At 33.0% G+C, this 16,251-nt stretch overlaps 1 protein-coding gene across 2 annotated transcripts in view; it reads right to left on the reverse strand.

Annotated features, from left to right (window-relative positions):
- Gabrg1 (gamma-aminobutyric acid type A receptor subunit gamma1) overlaps positions 1 to 16,251 on the reverse strand; it is a 77,818-nt gene that overhangs the window by 20,908 nt on the left and 40,659 nt on the right. For both annotated transcript variants that reach the window (XM_087187555.1, XM_004849778.3), the window contains exon 3: positions 14,310 to 14,377. In XM_087187555.1, the coding sequence (XP_087043681.1) occupies positions 14,310 to 14,312 (3 nt within the window). In that variant the 5' untranslated portion in view covers positions 14,313 to 14,377. The remainder of the gene's footprint in view (positions 1 to 14,309; positions 14,378 to 16,251) is intronic.

Here is a 16,251-nt window from a genome sequence, read left to right on the forward strand (position 1 = left end):
CACAAAGATGATGAATATATGTTTAGATAATCCATCTTTCTGGAAGAGGATTAATACTCTAATTAACCTTACAGAGGTTAATACTCCAGAGCCTTTTAAATAGCTAATCCTTACTAAATGCTTCTATGGGATAAGGAGTTCATTACAGTTGGGTCATTTAATAATTAATTTAAAAATCCCATTTTGTTTACTCCTTCATATTTGTATAATACCCAGAAAATGATCAAATTATGTTTTCATATTTCATACTCCTATTTAGAGGTTGTGATCATATGCATAATAAATAAGTAAAGAAAATATGAAATCAGGCTTTTATTCACTCAGAAAAACACAAAAACTTCTAAGATAGCGTTTTGAGATAAAACAGCAAATTTATAAACTGAGATCCATTGTACTTTATCAACTTCGCTCTATTTATTTGCAAGGTAACTGGGAAAAATAGCATTAATGTGTAAATATGAAAATGTCTGCTATCTTGATTTAATGAAATGAAACCATAAATGTTGAAAGTGTATATTGCCAGTTTATTACAATGTCTATTTTGTAACTCTGTTCTATAACTCACATTTAAAGTATTAGTTTACTCAATATTAAAGTCTTTCTAGTAAATGGAGAAAATTTTAAACAAAATTCAAGATCAATCTAACCAGTTGCTCATGAAATTTGGCTGATTCTGATTAACTCATCTCACCTTGTCATTAATCTTTCCCCAAAATATCTAATCGCATGGACAAGACTGAATGATAGGCTAAGTTATGGTTAGAAGTCAGATAATAAAGCTACAGAGTAAAATGTAGGTCACCTATAGAACAAGGAGCCTTATTGTAAAATTTATAGATATCAGCTCCATTTGCTCACTTAATAAAATGTATCAGCTTCATGAGAATATCAAAATAAATTTTAAAAATTTGGAATTATTATATTTTTAAAATAAATAAGTTAAGAAATGAAGTTGTGTCAGCTGCTTAAATTAGTGAAGCATGAAGTAATACACTGAAAGAGATTCAAAAAATATCCAAACTTAAAGCTCCTACAAGGAAGGAAATTGTAAAGATCAGAACAAAAAAATCAATGACATTGAGATTTTAAAAATCAACAAATCTTTGTTCTTTGAAAGAATAAACAAAATAGGCAAACCCTTAGCCAATCTAACCAAAATAAGGAGAGTAAAGATCCAAATTATTGCAACTAGAAGTGAAATCACACTGGACACTGCTGAAATTAAAAAGATTACTAACAACTACTTTGAAAACCTGTATGCCAATAAATTGTAAAATTCAGAAGACATAGGTATATCCCCAGATACACATGAATTATAAAAATTGAAACAAAAACCCCTGAATAATCCAATAAAGTCAATAAATTGACACAGTAATTAAAAAGCTAACAATGAAGAAAATCCCAAGTCTGGATGGATTCACTGCTAAATTGTGCAAAAACTTCAGGGAAGATTTAATAGCAGTACTGCTCAAGCTGTTTAATGAAATTGAAAGGGAAAGAATACTGCCAGAGTCATTCCTGAAGCTAGCATTACCCTGATTCCAATATCAGAGAAAAATCCAAAAGAGAGTGAGAGACAGAGAGAGAGAGAGAGCAAGAGAGTCAGAGACAGAGAGAGAATTATGGACCAATCTGTTTAATAGAGATCAAAAGAGAACAATAGATACAGATTACAAAAAATACTCAAATATATATGTGCAAACAGACTTCAATAAATCCTCAAAAAGTCAACCAAGTAGGCTTCATCCAGAGATGCAAAGATAGCTCAGCATTTGCAAATCCATAAATGTAATACATCACATAAACAGAAGCAAGGACAAAAATCACCTGAGCATCTCAATAGACACAAAAAAAGCTTTGGACAAAATCCAACATCCTTTTATGATAAAAATACTGAAGAAATGAGATATAGAAGGACTTTATCTCAATCCAATAAAAGCCACTTATGAAAAACCTACTAGCAAAAATATATGTATTAAACGGTGAAAATTGAAAGATTTTTTTTATTTAAAATCAGGAACAAGCCAAAGATATCTACTATAACCACTCATCTTCAACATAGTACTCAAAACATTAGCAAAATCAATAAAGGAAGAAAAGGAAATAAACAGGATATGTATAGAAAAGAAATAAATAATTATCATTATCTGTAGATGACACGAAGTATTTTCAGATTTACCTAGAATTACCAATTTCCAATATCTGACCTTGGAACCTGAAATAGTTCTAAGCCATTGTTTTGCTGAAATGAGAAGTATAAGCTAAAAGTCCTATTACTTTGTTTTCTGCATCATGCTAATCACACATCTTATTCTGTTTCTATCCTTGATATTCTATTTATAATCTCAAAAGGTAAAATACTGAATTTAGTATGACTATACAACAGCTAAGCTCTGGAAATGATAGAGAAATAAGGTGGTTATGACATAATGAAGAGGGTAAAGTCAGCTTCCAGATGTATACAACAATAAGCACTCTGAGACCTGAGAGGAGCTACCTTTAAAGCTTTGTATTAGTCAAGGTCCTCCAGAAAAACACAGTCAATAACCTAGATGGATGAATGTGTGAGAGAGTTGACAGGTCTATTTTGAGGAATTGGCTTATGTGATATTATGCATGCTGACAACTTCAAAGTCCTAAGAGCAGGCAGGTAACTGGTGAGCCAAGGAAGAGGTGGTATTTCTGTCTTCAAGCAATAGGCTTTCTAGACACAGAAGCCCTTCTTCCTCAAGGGGTACCAGCTTTTCTTGTAAGTGTCCATGTGATTAAATGAGGCCCACCTACATTATAGGGAGTAATTGGCTTTTTTCAGAAACTACTAATTTGCATGTTAATCACATCCAAAAAAATATCATCAAAGACACATCTAGATTAATGATTGGCCAAATGTGTGGGTATCACCAAGGTGACACATTAAAATGCACCATCACAGGGCTATAATGAGAGGAAAGATCATTCATAGATTCAGAAAGATTTGAACAAAATTATCCCTGTGATTCATTGTTAGAAATGAGAAAATGAGTAATTTTTGTGTAGGAAAAAATATATTCCCCACTCTCATATTTTCTACATAAATGTATACTATTTTCATCTTGTCCCATTTCTTACTATACCTCAGTGAAGTTTGCTTCATATTGCCCAACTGAATTGAAGAAATATATTAAAAATACATTTTTATAAGTGTTTGGTTTTATGTCTTTAGTTTTTACTCTGTACTTTGAGTTTTGTCTATATGTATGCAATCTAGAAAGAAGTGGTCTATATTGAATACATAAGAAGTATTCAGAGGATGGGCCAGGGATTTAGCTCAGTGGTTCCGTTGCCTGCCTTGCAAGAGCAAGGACCCGAGTTCAATCCCTGGTACCAAAAAAAAAGAAAAAAAAAAAAAAAGAATTATTCAGAGGGATTCCATGAAAATACTAGTTTTAGGTGTGCAACAATAACTGGGTAAAATAAATGTACTCATCATATATTTTAAACCTACTTTAAACATTCTATATCCTTGTGAAATTCAACATTGACTTATAATGAAACAATTCTTACTAAAAGTATTACTATTAATTTGACAAATTTTAAATGTAGTTAAATTAACTCATTATATATTATTACTAATTTGTGGAATTCTTATCACTATTCAGATTCTCAGTGGAAAAAATGAAGAACTTTCCAACACTATAAATCAGTATGTTGCTGGAAGAGCACTGTTTGTACCGATGTTGGAAGCACTTGCTTCCTCCATTTATCTGAGAATCATAGTTCATTTCTTATTGTTGTATCACAAAGCTGGGTAATTCTAGACTTTCCAAGACTTGATATAATTTACACAGTTTATATTACTCCATTTTTTCGCAATTTCCATTGTAATGTCAGAAGTAAAGACACTTGAAGTTTTATTTCACATTTTAATAAAAGTGCAGAGCAATTGATGACAATTCAAATCCATTGCTACTGCAAGATCTTAAAATATTATAAGTTGTTAGAAACATTTGCACTTGTAGACATAAAAATGACACACTGAATAAGGGATAAAGCAGCATCTTTTAGTTATATACATAATTTTAAATAATCTTTAGATAATGATACTATCACTGAATATATATAAATCATGTAGGGCTGAGTTAAATACAATGTAAAGCACAAGAATTTGATGGAGAAAGGAAATCATGTCAAATTTCTGACTCTGTAAGTTACCAGACTATGGTGCTGACCATGTTGCTTATGTGCTTTTATTGGCTAAATATGGGCACAAGGCAAGATCATCACTATTATCTTCCCAAACTCTATGGATCCACGATCATCAGAACATTATGGAGTTTTGGAAATTAGCTTGCTAACCAGTGCTCTAACTCTAAACACAGATAAAGGCTAGGAATAATACGGTGTCTTCCAATGATGCTTCCTCATAAAAATACTTACCTTCTATTGTTATATTCTTACACTTGATGTTGGCCAAAAGGCAGAGAAGCGATTATTGTTATATTCTTTAATCCTACCTAATACTTCCAAGTTTATAGTGATATGGTTTAAGCTAGTGGCTGCCAAACCTAATTGATTAGAATTTATGGAAAGGATTTTCAAAATTTTAATTACAGCACCCTGGTCAGGATTCCCAAATAAGAAACAATTGGAGTGGTTTCTGAGAAGTTGAATCTTTTTCTTAAATATATTTTGAGGTTATGAATGTTTAAAAAAACTTTGATTTAGGATCCCATACCTTTCCCAAGGTTTTATATCTTCTAGGCTTTTGATAAAAAAAAATAAATAAAAGATGAAGCTAGGCATTGTGGAATATATCTATAATCCTAGTACTTTGAAAGGTTGAGGCAGGTGAATAAAATGTTAAGAGTCTAACTTGGACAACTTATCTACTTACAAAGATCCTGTCCCATAATAAAAATTTTAATTTTAAAATGGGGTGGGGTATAGCTCAGGGCCAAGGCACTGAGTTCAATTCCCAGGATTGAGAATTAAAAAACAAAACAAGGGGGAGAGAGAGAAAGAGAGAAAGAAACTCATTTAGGAGGAGGAGCAGTGGGAGAAGGGAGAAAAAGGAGAGAAAGAGAAAAAAAGAAAGTCTTTACCATACAAAGTAGTTGAAATCTAATTGGAGAATTTTAAGACATTCAAACATATGTTAGAGTTAATATCCATAAATGGGAAAATTTGACCACTACTCTTAAAACTGAATCCTGTAGGCTACCCTCTCCAAATAATAGCTAAGTTAAACATTATAAGAGAATATATGAGTATGCCTGCACATTTAATGGAATATAGGTCTATAACATTCAATTACTACATGGAACTCTATGTAACTTTAGCCTGTAATGTCCTATGACAAAATACTAATTGCCAGATGTTGTCTTAGACCATGCTGAAATACCAGTGTATATGCTAAGCTTCTTTTTATAGATATTAATTATTTTGTTGTATTTTATATTATTAGTAAAATAGTAACTTGTTACTCATCTATAAATAAATTTTATATAAAAAAATAAAACCATCAAAATGATACTTCATAACTTTGAGTTCAGCATGGAAAGCTTTTGATAATTACTTCAAAATTCAAGTAATTCATCTTTAAACAAAGGGATCAAAAAAGAGAAATAATAAGAACACACGAATTGACTAAAATTACAACAAATGAAATAGTAACTTGGAGCAGCAAGGCTAAAAACAAGGCTAAACCCAAGTTTTGACTACTGTACTTGTATGAAAGTCAATGGGTGGCAACAAACTGGTGAATATGCCCAAACTTCTCCCCTCAAATCTAGCCTGAGACCAGAATTATCATGCTACAACCTCTCATACCCACCAAGCCATAAAAGATTAAAAATAACAAATTATTCATGACTATCTTGAATATTGTTACAAAACAGACAACTCTAAAACTTGACCAAAATTTATCATAGGTTTCAGGTGTGTTTTTATATTCTATGGAAAAAATTATTGGTGGCTAAAATATTTAATGACGTTACTCAGTCACAATAATTTGAAAACATACAAATGTCATATAATGATTACTAAATATATTGTACAAAAACAAACCCTAATGTTATGCAACCCTTAATTCTTTAAAAAGAAATTAAGTGATATAACATATTAATAAGAAAATGCAGTTTTATAAAACAATACAGAGTGTTATCTATGTATATACAGTTGCTTAAGATGGTAATAACAATGGTAACCCCTGGTTATATCAGAATATTTTTATTTTTTTTAATTAATTAAATTTCTATTTTTCCTATATTGAATGTATATTACTTTTATTATAGAGAAAAATACTACTTTTCTAAAATTCTGTTTTAGAAATAAATAACATCAGGGGGCCGGGGATTTAGTTCAGTGGTTCCACTGCCTGTCCTGCAAAAACAAGGACCAGAGTTCGATCCCCGGTACCAAAAAAAGTAAATAAATAAATAACATCAGGATCACCATTTATAATTTAAAATCTGTACGGTTGCATGCATAGATCTTTTTCCTGACCATTTCCCTTTTTATATTAGCATAGTTTACATTTTTAAAGCATCATCTCTGCTAGATTTTATGCTTCTCTGAAAGAAGGTGACTTTATCTTTTCTAACTCAGAAGCCAATGCAGCAATTATGCAAATGGCAAAAAATACAGCAAACATATAAAAATACAAACTAAAAATGAAATGTTTATTTAAATAAAAATTAAATTTTTTACAAATTTGGGTATTTAAACATTTATTTACTTTACAAATGCAAAGAACTTTAATTTCATATTTATGGTACAAATGAGATATTGGATCAAAGCAGAGATGAAAAACATTCATTTTTAGTATTGTATCACTGATACTTTTCAATAAAAAAGAACTAAATATTATATTGTTTTAAAATAAGATCTGTAAAAAATAAATTTTATATCATCCAGGTACAAAAGAAAATCAAATAGAAAATGAAGAAGTAAAAAAAGTAAAAATATGATAGCAGGTCTTAAAATATTGTATATGTAGATGAAACAAAGAAACTTGTTTTCTGCTGTTTTTCTTGTTCATAAGTCCTGAAGTTATTGTAACTGGTACAGAGTGACTGTCTTCTGTTAATATTATACAATAAGTAAAAATGTCCTTTCCTATGTAGAAGCTCCGCCTAAGGCTTTGTCACCTTAAATGTAGAAGCATCAGGAACAGAAAGAAGGGAAGGGAAAAGAAGAAGGAAGAAGAGGAGGAAGGGAAGGATTTGTGTGTGGGGGTGAGTGGAGGGTCGACATATAGAATATTAGAACCCCATTGCATGAACCATACTGGAAAAATGAGTTCCTTGCGACAGAATAAATATACAGAGAAAAATTTATCTAAGCAGTCACTTTCTCAATATTTCTCAAGATTCTTTAAATTAATGTTATATATCTAAATAGTTTATGATAATATTGACACTGGTAAGACAAATAAAAAAACCTTGAAAGTAAGTTGTCAACATTTTAAATAGCTTACTTAACTGTAACTATCTCCCAATGTAATTGCTGATATTTGACCATTAGACTTAAATGCAAAAAACCAGAAGAAACCCTTTTATTTTCATTTAATAGTGAATAAGGATTATGACTTTGCATCTATCCATATACTTTTGTTTTACAGTTTTTAAGGTAGGAATAGTGGCACATACTTGTAATCCCAGCACTCTAGGAGGGTGTGGTAAGAGGATTGCCAATTCAAGCCCAACTCAGGCAATTTAGTACTTAATAGACCTGGATCAAAATAAAAATGATAAAAGGTCTGGGGATATAGCTCATTGAAAAAGCCTTGGGTTCAATCAATAACAAAAATAATAATAAAAAATAAATAAAAGTTTGTTTTTATTCATATTTTGTTGTTTGCTTTTGCCTTACAGAGAGAACAACTGAATTTTCCTCTTTTGTTAAAAGTAGTCTGAAAAATGTTATTTTAAAAAAATATTTCTGTACTGGCCAGTGTAAATTTATTTACTACCAAATATACACGATCCTGTGTGTACTGCTGGCCCTGTATAGCCCCAGAGGGTTTCTCAGGTCTTTCAGAATTATCTTCTTCATAGCTGGTACCCCTGTTCTTTAGACTTAACTCCATTACCAAAAGCAACCCTAAATTTCAGCAGTTAAAATATACGCAGCTTCAGAATTATACCTGACATGTCACTCATGCAATTATAATGATATGAATTAAGTTCTATAAATGTGACTGGATTTTCTCATTCTTGATCAGTTTTTATAAATTGCTTATTTTTTTCCCTTCATTTTCAAAGTTCCTGTATTGATAATCTCTTCATATTAGACTAGATACAGATTACTAGTCACAAAAAGTAAACTCATGTTAAAGTCTTATCTGAAATGCTCTACTTAGCTATATTTGTACATAAAAAATTTGCAATGCAGTCTTCGGTTAAATACATGTTGAACTTTCTAGAGCTCTCACTGATCTTGACTTGAAGAAGTGCTACAATCTTTGAATGTCTGCATTTGCTAGTCAGAAGGTAAGTTGCTATGGAAACACATGTACTCAATATATTGAATTAAAACATGTCCTTTTCCCCAACCTAGAAAGTTGAGAGCTTAAAAAAAATGTAAGCCCAGTCTAAAAACCTCAATCAACATTTTCTTGCTTTCATTTCTGATTCTAACTATATTTAATCAGAACATACATAAAATTGAATTAACTATCCAAATTACTCTGATTTTTCCAATAATTTATTGACTGAATCATTTTTTCATTTAATATATAATTATTAAGTACCTATTTTTGATAGGAACATAAAGACTGGCTTATAGCACTGCAACGAAGAGAAGAAAAATATTTCCTATTGTAGAATGGTGTTTTATGTAACACTGAAAATGTATTGAAGTGCTATTTTATGTAGTCAAATTTGTAAAAGCATCTAATTTGTAATAAATCAAATTTTGTCTCACTTAATAAAAAAACAGCTCAGTGGCCCACATCTATAATTCCAGCACTTTAGAAGTCTGAGGCAGGAGGATAGCAAGTTCGAGTCCCACCTAGACAATTTAGGGAGTCTCTCCAAGAATACAAAATAAAATTTGGCTGGGAATGTAGCTCATATGGAGACCCTGGGTTCAATCCACAGTACTGCCAAATAAAAAAATTAAACTGGTATATTAATGTTTTTTCTAGTCTACTTACTTAAAATGTGTGCATAGTTAATGGAAGAAAAAAAAAACAACTACTCTCTTGCTTAATTAGTCATTTGCTTGCTTGATTACACTTACATTCAAAGCAATTTTGTTCATTTTATGAAAAGTGAATTCTAATTTTCTTGTATTGTTTAGTTAAAACAGTCTTCTGAGTAAACTTCTTATTGATCCCTGGTTTGACAATGCAGTTCTTTAATAAACACTATCAATTGTTCCAGAGGTTCCCCCCCCATAAGTTTTAGTATTACTAGTTTCAATAGCAATTTCACTTAATTACCATTTGCAGAACTATCACTGACCAAGGTTACAAGTGTGCAATTCATCCTAGTGAGAAAACTAAATCTTTATTACCATGAATCTTTTATAGAAGATCATTGTTGAAGCCTCCCGGTGGCCATTCATGCCAATGTGTTTCCGGGATACTATTACAGCTGTGAATCCTATTCCTATTTCTCTTTATTTTAATGATGACATTTTATATTTTACAAATACAGAAGAATTGAAAACAACACCCCCCCAATAAAGCAATTTAGGAAAATGCAGAGTTTTCTGTATATTCAAATTGGCTTACTTTCTCTAAGCATTGGTCACCTAAAAAACTGAACAATACCATATTATTCTAAAGATAAAAATTAACATTTTAGTAATGTACTACCTTAGGAAATTTTATAGTTTCTTAATGTTAAATATTCAACACTATCACCCACAGGTATATAAAATGTTTTCTTGGTATTGGGGATTTAGCTCAGTGGCACTGTGCCTACTTCACAAGCATAAGGTCCTGAGTTCTATCCACGGTACTAGAAAATTTTAAAAAAGAAAGAAAGAAAAAGAAAAAAAAAATTCTCTTTCAAAAACTCAACTGGTTGAATAGAAATTTGTTTTAGGCAGAGCTGATGTTAAAACATTCATTGCAACTTTTTCTTCTCTTTGTTTCTGTTGGCACTGTTTTTTCTTTATTTTCTGGCTAATCTTGCTATTTTATTAGCTTTGTTTTTGAACCTTAAATATGTGTTACTAAGGTCTGATAGCATTTTTTTTCTTCTCTCTTACATTAAGCTTCCTTCCCTTTTCTGGCCAATCTTGGAGAGATTTTGCACATTCCTGAGAAAGATTTGACTTCAGCTCTGACTCTCCCTTGAGTGTTAGTCTCTTATTTAAGACCAACTGCTAGCTCAGTCTATGCAGACATCCCACCATCCTCTCAAAAACCAATTTATCCATAGCTGGTAATATTCATTTCCCTATGGTGAAAAAGACATCAGTTATGGTACAGCCAAAATGCTGTCACTATAGCAATCAGGGCAGACACTGTGAAAGTTAATGTTGGTCACAGAAAGAGCCTATTGAGGAAGAGAAAAACAGAATGTGGCTGTAATAGGAGTAAGCAGACACAGGCAATTGGCATATTATAATGAGTCTTCATGTAGAAAGTGATAAAAATCTATAATAAAGAAATGATTTGACTCTTGTAATACTGAATAAATTAAGTAAGAAGATCAGCAAGTTGTAGAGAATTCCCTTCAATATCTTAGGGGATGAATTGTGTTACTACCAAACTTCCTATGTTGAAGCTCTAATGCCTCAGAATATGACTGTATTTGAAGACAGGGCTTTTAAAGCAATGATTACTTTTAAATGAGGCCTTTATGGAATATCCTAATCTAATCTGCCTTGTGAGGAGAAGAGAAAATATAGATAGGTAAAGCAATGCCAGGAATGAGTTAGAACAAAGGAAAGAGAATGTGAGAAGGCAGTGAGGTGATGACCATTTGCAACCCAGCAAGAGAGGCCCAGGAACAAACCAAACCAGCCAGCATTTTGCTTTTGGACTTCTTGTCTCCATAATTGTGAAAAATATATATCCACTTCTTAAGCCTCACAGTCACTGGTACTTTGTTATGGCAACCAGAGCTGAGTAATAACATCAATGATGAAATCACAGGAGATTAATTGAATAACACAATATTGAGCTCATTAAATGAGCCCTAATAGTTTGACTCACAGAAACAGGATTGTTAAGGTTTGGAGCAGAACATTATAATCTATTTTTTAATAATGCGTTCTGGTTATGCTACTGTCATTAATTACTGTCCTTCAAATAGTAATAAAACACCATGTATAAAAGATAAGGCACAAATGCCACACTTCATCATTTTCTATCCTAAATGGACCTCCCTTGATATTTTCTAATAATCTCTCTTCTCTTATTTTCTCTATCTTTGCTATCCACATGCTATTTTATTTTTTTTAATTGATGTGACACATAATAATTGTTCATATTCATGGGTTGCATTGCTCTTATTTAATACATGTGCACAATTTGAAAAAAATCAAATCAGGCTACTTAGCTTATGCATCTCCTCTTCAAATTCTTTATGAAATATATAATAAGCTGTGAATTACAGCTATCCTGCTGTTATAGAATGCTAGAACTTACTCTTCCTGTTTAACTATATTTTGTTTATCCTTATACTCTTACCTTCATCCTCTTCCTCTTCTACACAAAGTTTCTGAAATTAGTGGTTCAGGAATTAAATCTGCAATCCTACTTTCTCCCAGCACCCTCAAACCAGTATCTGATTGACATGATCCATGCATGTATTTGGGGCTCTGAGGGAAGAAGTGGGGACATAGGAACAATTTTGATGATGGATGATGGTCCATTCCTACATTTACCATTCCACCAAATTCACCTAACAGAGAAAACCAACACTTTCTAATTGCTACTGCCAGTGGGCCCAATTTAGCCTATCTCTTTTTCTTTTTCTTTCTTTCTTTTTTTTTTTTTTTGGTACTGGGGATCAAACTTAGGACTTTGCACTTGCAAGGCAGGCACCAGAACCACTGAGCTAAATCCCCAGCACTAGCCTATTTCTTACTGAATTCTATGTATATTTGCAATTCATAATTATTCCCCCCTTCTTCATCCTCTTTAATCCTTAAGATTATAAAATGTCTCCTCCTGGTGTTTCTCCCACCAGTCTGACTTTCCTGACTATGCCTCTATTCTGCACCTCTGTTTCTTCCACCTGTATTTTATATACCATCTGGTCCTCATATCTGTACTCTTCTTAACCTGAATGTTCCCTTGGGTCATCTCAGAGATTCTTGAAGTTTTAACTACATTACAGACTTCTTGCCTCTTTTCCTTCCTGTGCTATATATTCAGTCCCAATACTTCCTTCAACAGCAGGCATATAAGACAAATTGCTCCGGCCAGTGCCTCCTGAATGTGCCCTTAGTATCTTTCTTAGTCATTTTTCTTGTCACTGGGACAAAATACCTGATGCCTGCAACTTGAAGGAGAGGTTTATTTTGGCCAGTGTCTGCCAGGCTTACACACCATATTGGCATGGTGGAAGGATCTGGAAGGAGCAAAGATACTCACATTGTGGTGATCAGGAAGCAGAGAGAGAAACAGGGAGCCCAGAAGGGAGATAGACCTTTCCAGGTCATGCCCCAGAGTCTCCGCTCCAACCAGGCCATAGGACCTAACAGCACATTTATCTCTGAACACATCCATGGATTAATTCCCTGATGAATACACTGCCCTTGTGATCCAGTCACCCTCTAAAGCACCACTTGTGAGTACATGAGCCATCTAGGGGACATTCTTGATCCAAACCATAACAGTACAGTGAACCCTTGACTTATGAACTCAATCTGCTCCCAAGGTTTGGCTGTAACTAAATCAATACAGCTGAGATCTGGATGTTCACCTGGGTACAAGCTATAAATAACAAGAGGCAGATAAATCTCCCATTAACCTAATTAACCCAACTTGTTCATATGTCATGCTGGTTGTAACTTGAGGGTCCACTATATCTAGGACACATACATCTATATTCCATATCTTAAATAACGGCTCAACTATCTGATAGGTCTCCCACCACCTCAGCAGCTATTATGTATAGTAGTTGCCCTCTTCCTATGGTGCCTTGCCCCCTCCCCTGTGTGACATCATGCCAAGATGGTTGCTCCCACCAAAGAACAAACCCTTCTTCCCAGCATGCCCCTGTTCCCACCTAGAGAGTAACCTAATACTCGCTCACCTCCTACCACCTAGTGACATCACCGGCTCCTCCATTCCCTAGTCACTACCTCACTCAACCCCGCCTCAGCCCCTACAAGCCCCACCCCAGTCTCTATAAAAGACTCTCCCTGCCCCAGCCATATTGCTTTTGTCTCTCCTTTGTTCAGAGACAGCCCGGCAGATCCATTCCCCTAATAAAGGCTTGTTGTGGCCTGGTCTGGTCTTGGTCTTCAGCCCTTTTACCTGACACTATCTATAAGGTTTCTTCACTCTTTACCTTGGAGTCAGCCTGTATATAATTAGTTAGTTACCAAATTCTGAAAAATTCATTGATATTTCTTAAATGTGCTATTGTCTTCTCTGGCTCAATTTTCATTTTACCTACGATAGTAAAATGACAACCCGATTGTCTCCAGCTCAAAAATACTATACTAGGTAAAACCTTGGAGATCTATTGCCCACACTAATGAAACCTCTTAATGGTCTCTCTTATCCTAGTCTTGGCCCCTTACATCCATCTTGTGAAAAGTGACATCCTGCAAATGCGTATATTCCTCTTATGAAAAGTTTCTGATCATTTCTGTTATCCAAAGAGACATAATCCATACAGCACACAATACTTGTTTCCCTTTATAATACCTTGCAAGACCATCCTAAATAAGGCTCTTAAAAATTCTTTCATCCTCAGTTCCTCATCTTGCACTTTACATTTTCTTAACATCAAATTTCCCTGGATCTTTTCAGGAAGTTTGATTTCTCTATGTCTCTGGGCATGCTGCCTTTTCTGCCAATATGTCCCTTTCCATCTCAGACCCACTGTTTTCCCCTAGGCCTATCAATATCCTTTTTTTCTAGATTTCTTCAGCCACCCATTTTTGATGGAGCAAGTGATATTTATGCCTCAGCATAGTCCTATCAAATACACTACACGAGAATAGCAGGCTACCAATTCAGTTATTAAATAAATGATATTTCAGTTCTTATTGCCAATACCTAATATAGAGTATTACACATCGTAGTGACCTAAAAATTCATTTAGAATGATCTATCAGAAATTACTCCTGTGTTCACTGTATCATGAAGGCATATCATCAAGATCTCTGGATTTGTATCATTCCTTACTCACCATGTTTATGGGATCAACTGGTCCAATGCTGTTTACATAAATATCAGTTTCTATTACTGTAGGCCTCACTGCAAAATACCAACATAGAAAATGGTCAGTTATTGTCCAAGGCTATCATAAAGAAATCTTAGCTTTAGATCAATCTTAATAATTTGTAATATTCCAATATTTTAATCATAAAAGCTCCTTTATTATGAAATGCAGAAATATAGCCCCTTATAAAAAACACAAAACCTTTTCAGTGTGCAAATTAATAATATACATAAAAATATCTTAATTAGAAATTCCAGTGTATGTGCTGAAGATATTAAAAAATGTCTGAATCATACACCTAATATAAGGAAGTAAATTTTACAAAATATTTCCTAATTTGTTCTAAATTCACCGTAGAATTGTAGGATTAGAATTAACTTAGAGACTAAATAGTATATAATTCTACTGAATGCTTATTGATAGTTGCTATTAAATATTCAACAACTTTGCTCTCAGAGAAGTAGGAAAGACCTGATTTGTAGCTTTTACTGATTTCTAAGTTGTGAATATTCCCACAATGATGTCTTACATAAAGATATCAAAGTGAAAGCATTGAATGCAGAGTTGGAAAATGTAAATTAAGTATTCATTATGAAAAATTTTCAGCACACATTAGAATTCATAGTATAGTTATTAAGTTTTTTTAAGATTAATGGACATAATATATGTTACAAAATTATCCAGATTTAACTTGTACAAGAAGTTTAGTAAAAATTGTGTATACTTCCTTCTTTCCTCCCTTAACAATATTATTTTAGATTATTGAAAGTTGGCTCCAATATCAGTCAACTTTAACTCTATTCTCAGAGACTATACCATATAGACTTTCCTATGGATTTTGTCATTGCTCTTGTGTGTAATCCTTGTTTTTTCCCTAACTAATACAAAGAAACAAACAAACAGTATTTCAATGGTACAGATAATATTTTTTAAATTTTATCAAAATGTGTAGCATTGATTAGCCTTTCAATTGTTTACTAAATGATACAATTGAAATTTACCTACAACAGTGTCATGTCTGATGGTGATTTAGGCTTTCTTATTCCTTTTATTTCCCCCACATTTTTTATTAATACATGTTGAGTAGACAACTAATGGATGCAACTTTGGTAGATTTGTACATGCTCATAAGATACTGTAATCATCCCCTGCAGTGCTCCCTCCTCCAACCTCCCCTTAGTTTCACATTATGTAGGGGAGTTTCAAGTATAATGTGTTTTGATCATATCCATCCCCTTACTATCCACTCTTACACACTGTCTCTCTCCCCCTCTACTCCATTCCTCTTGTAGAATAATAGTCTCTCTTCTACTTTCCGGACATGGTTTATTTTTAGACTCTACATATTAGGGAGCCCATGGGATATTTGTCTTTCTGAGCCTGGCTTAGCTCGACATAATGATCTATAAGTCAATCCACTTTATTGCCCAAAACAACATTTTGGATTTTTTCTTTTAGTCTTTTCTTTAGTAAGATTTTTTAACTTCATTTAATGAAATTTGCAAGAGTAGGACAATTCATACCCCTGTGTTTTTCTGTTTGGTATGGAAAACATTTTCACATAGTTTGTTTTACTCCCCTCATCACCACAACAAAAAAAAAAAACATAGAGCTCGGTTTTTGATTTGGCAAATATTTGTTTGAGGAATGGGTGTAAAGTGTTCACAAGGCAAGCAAGAAGAAAAGAATTTCAAGAAGAAAATTTGTCATATCTTTCCCAGAGAATTTATAAAGAAAAAACAAATGAGATAAACCAGAAAAATAAGTTTTAACTTGTAGAAAAGTCAATCTGAAAGTTTATCTGCTATTGCAGCATGATTTTGGTCATTTTTGTTCAGTTCATCTTTCTAAAATTTTTCTAGTTTTCCTTTCTGTCCTAGTATTTATCACTCAATTCAAAAGTAATGAT

The sequence above is a fragment of the Heterocephalus glaber genome, unplaced genomic scaffold (genome assembly GCF_053883595.1).
Source record: "Heterocephalus glaber isolate CG9 unplaced genomic scaffold, H.glaber_assembly_v1.0 deba00001509, whole genome shotgun sequence".
Classification (NCBI taxonomy): Eukaryota; Metazoa; Chordata; class Mammalia; order Rodentia; family Bathyergidae; genus Heterocephalus; species Heterocephalus glaber.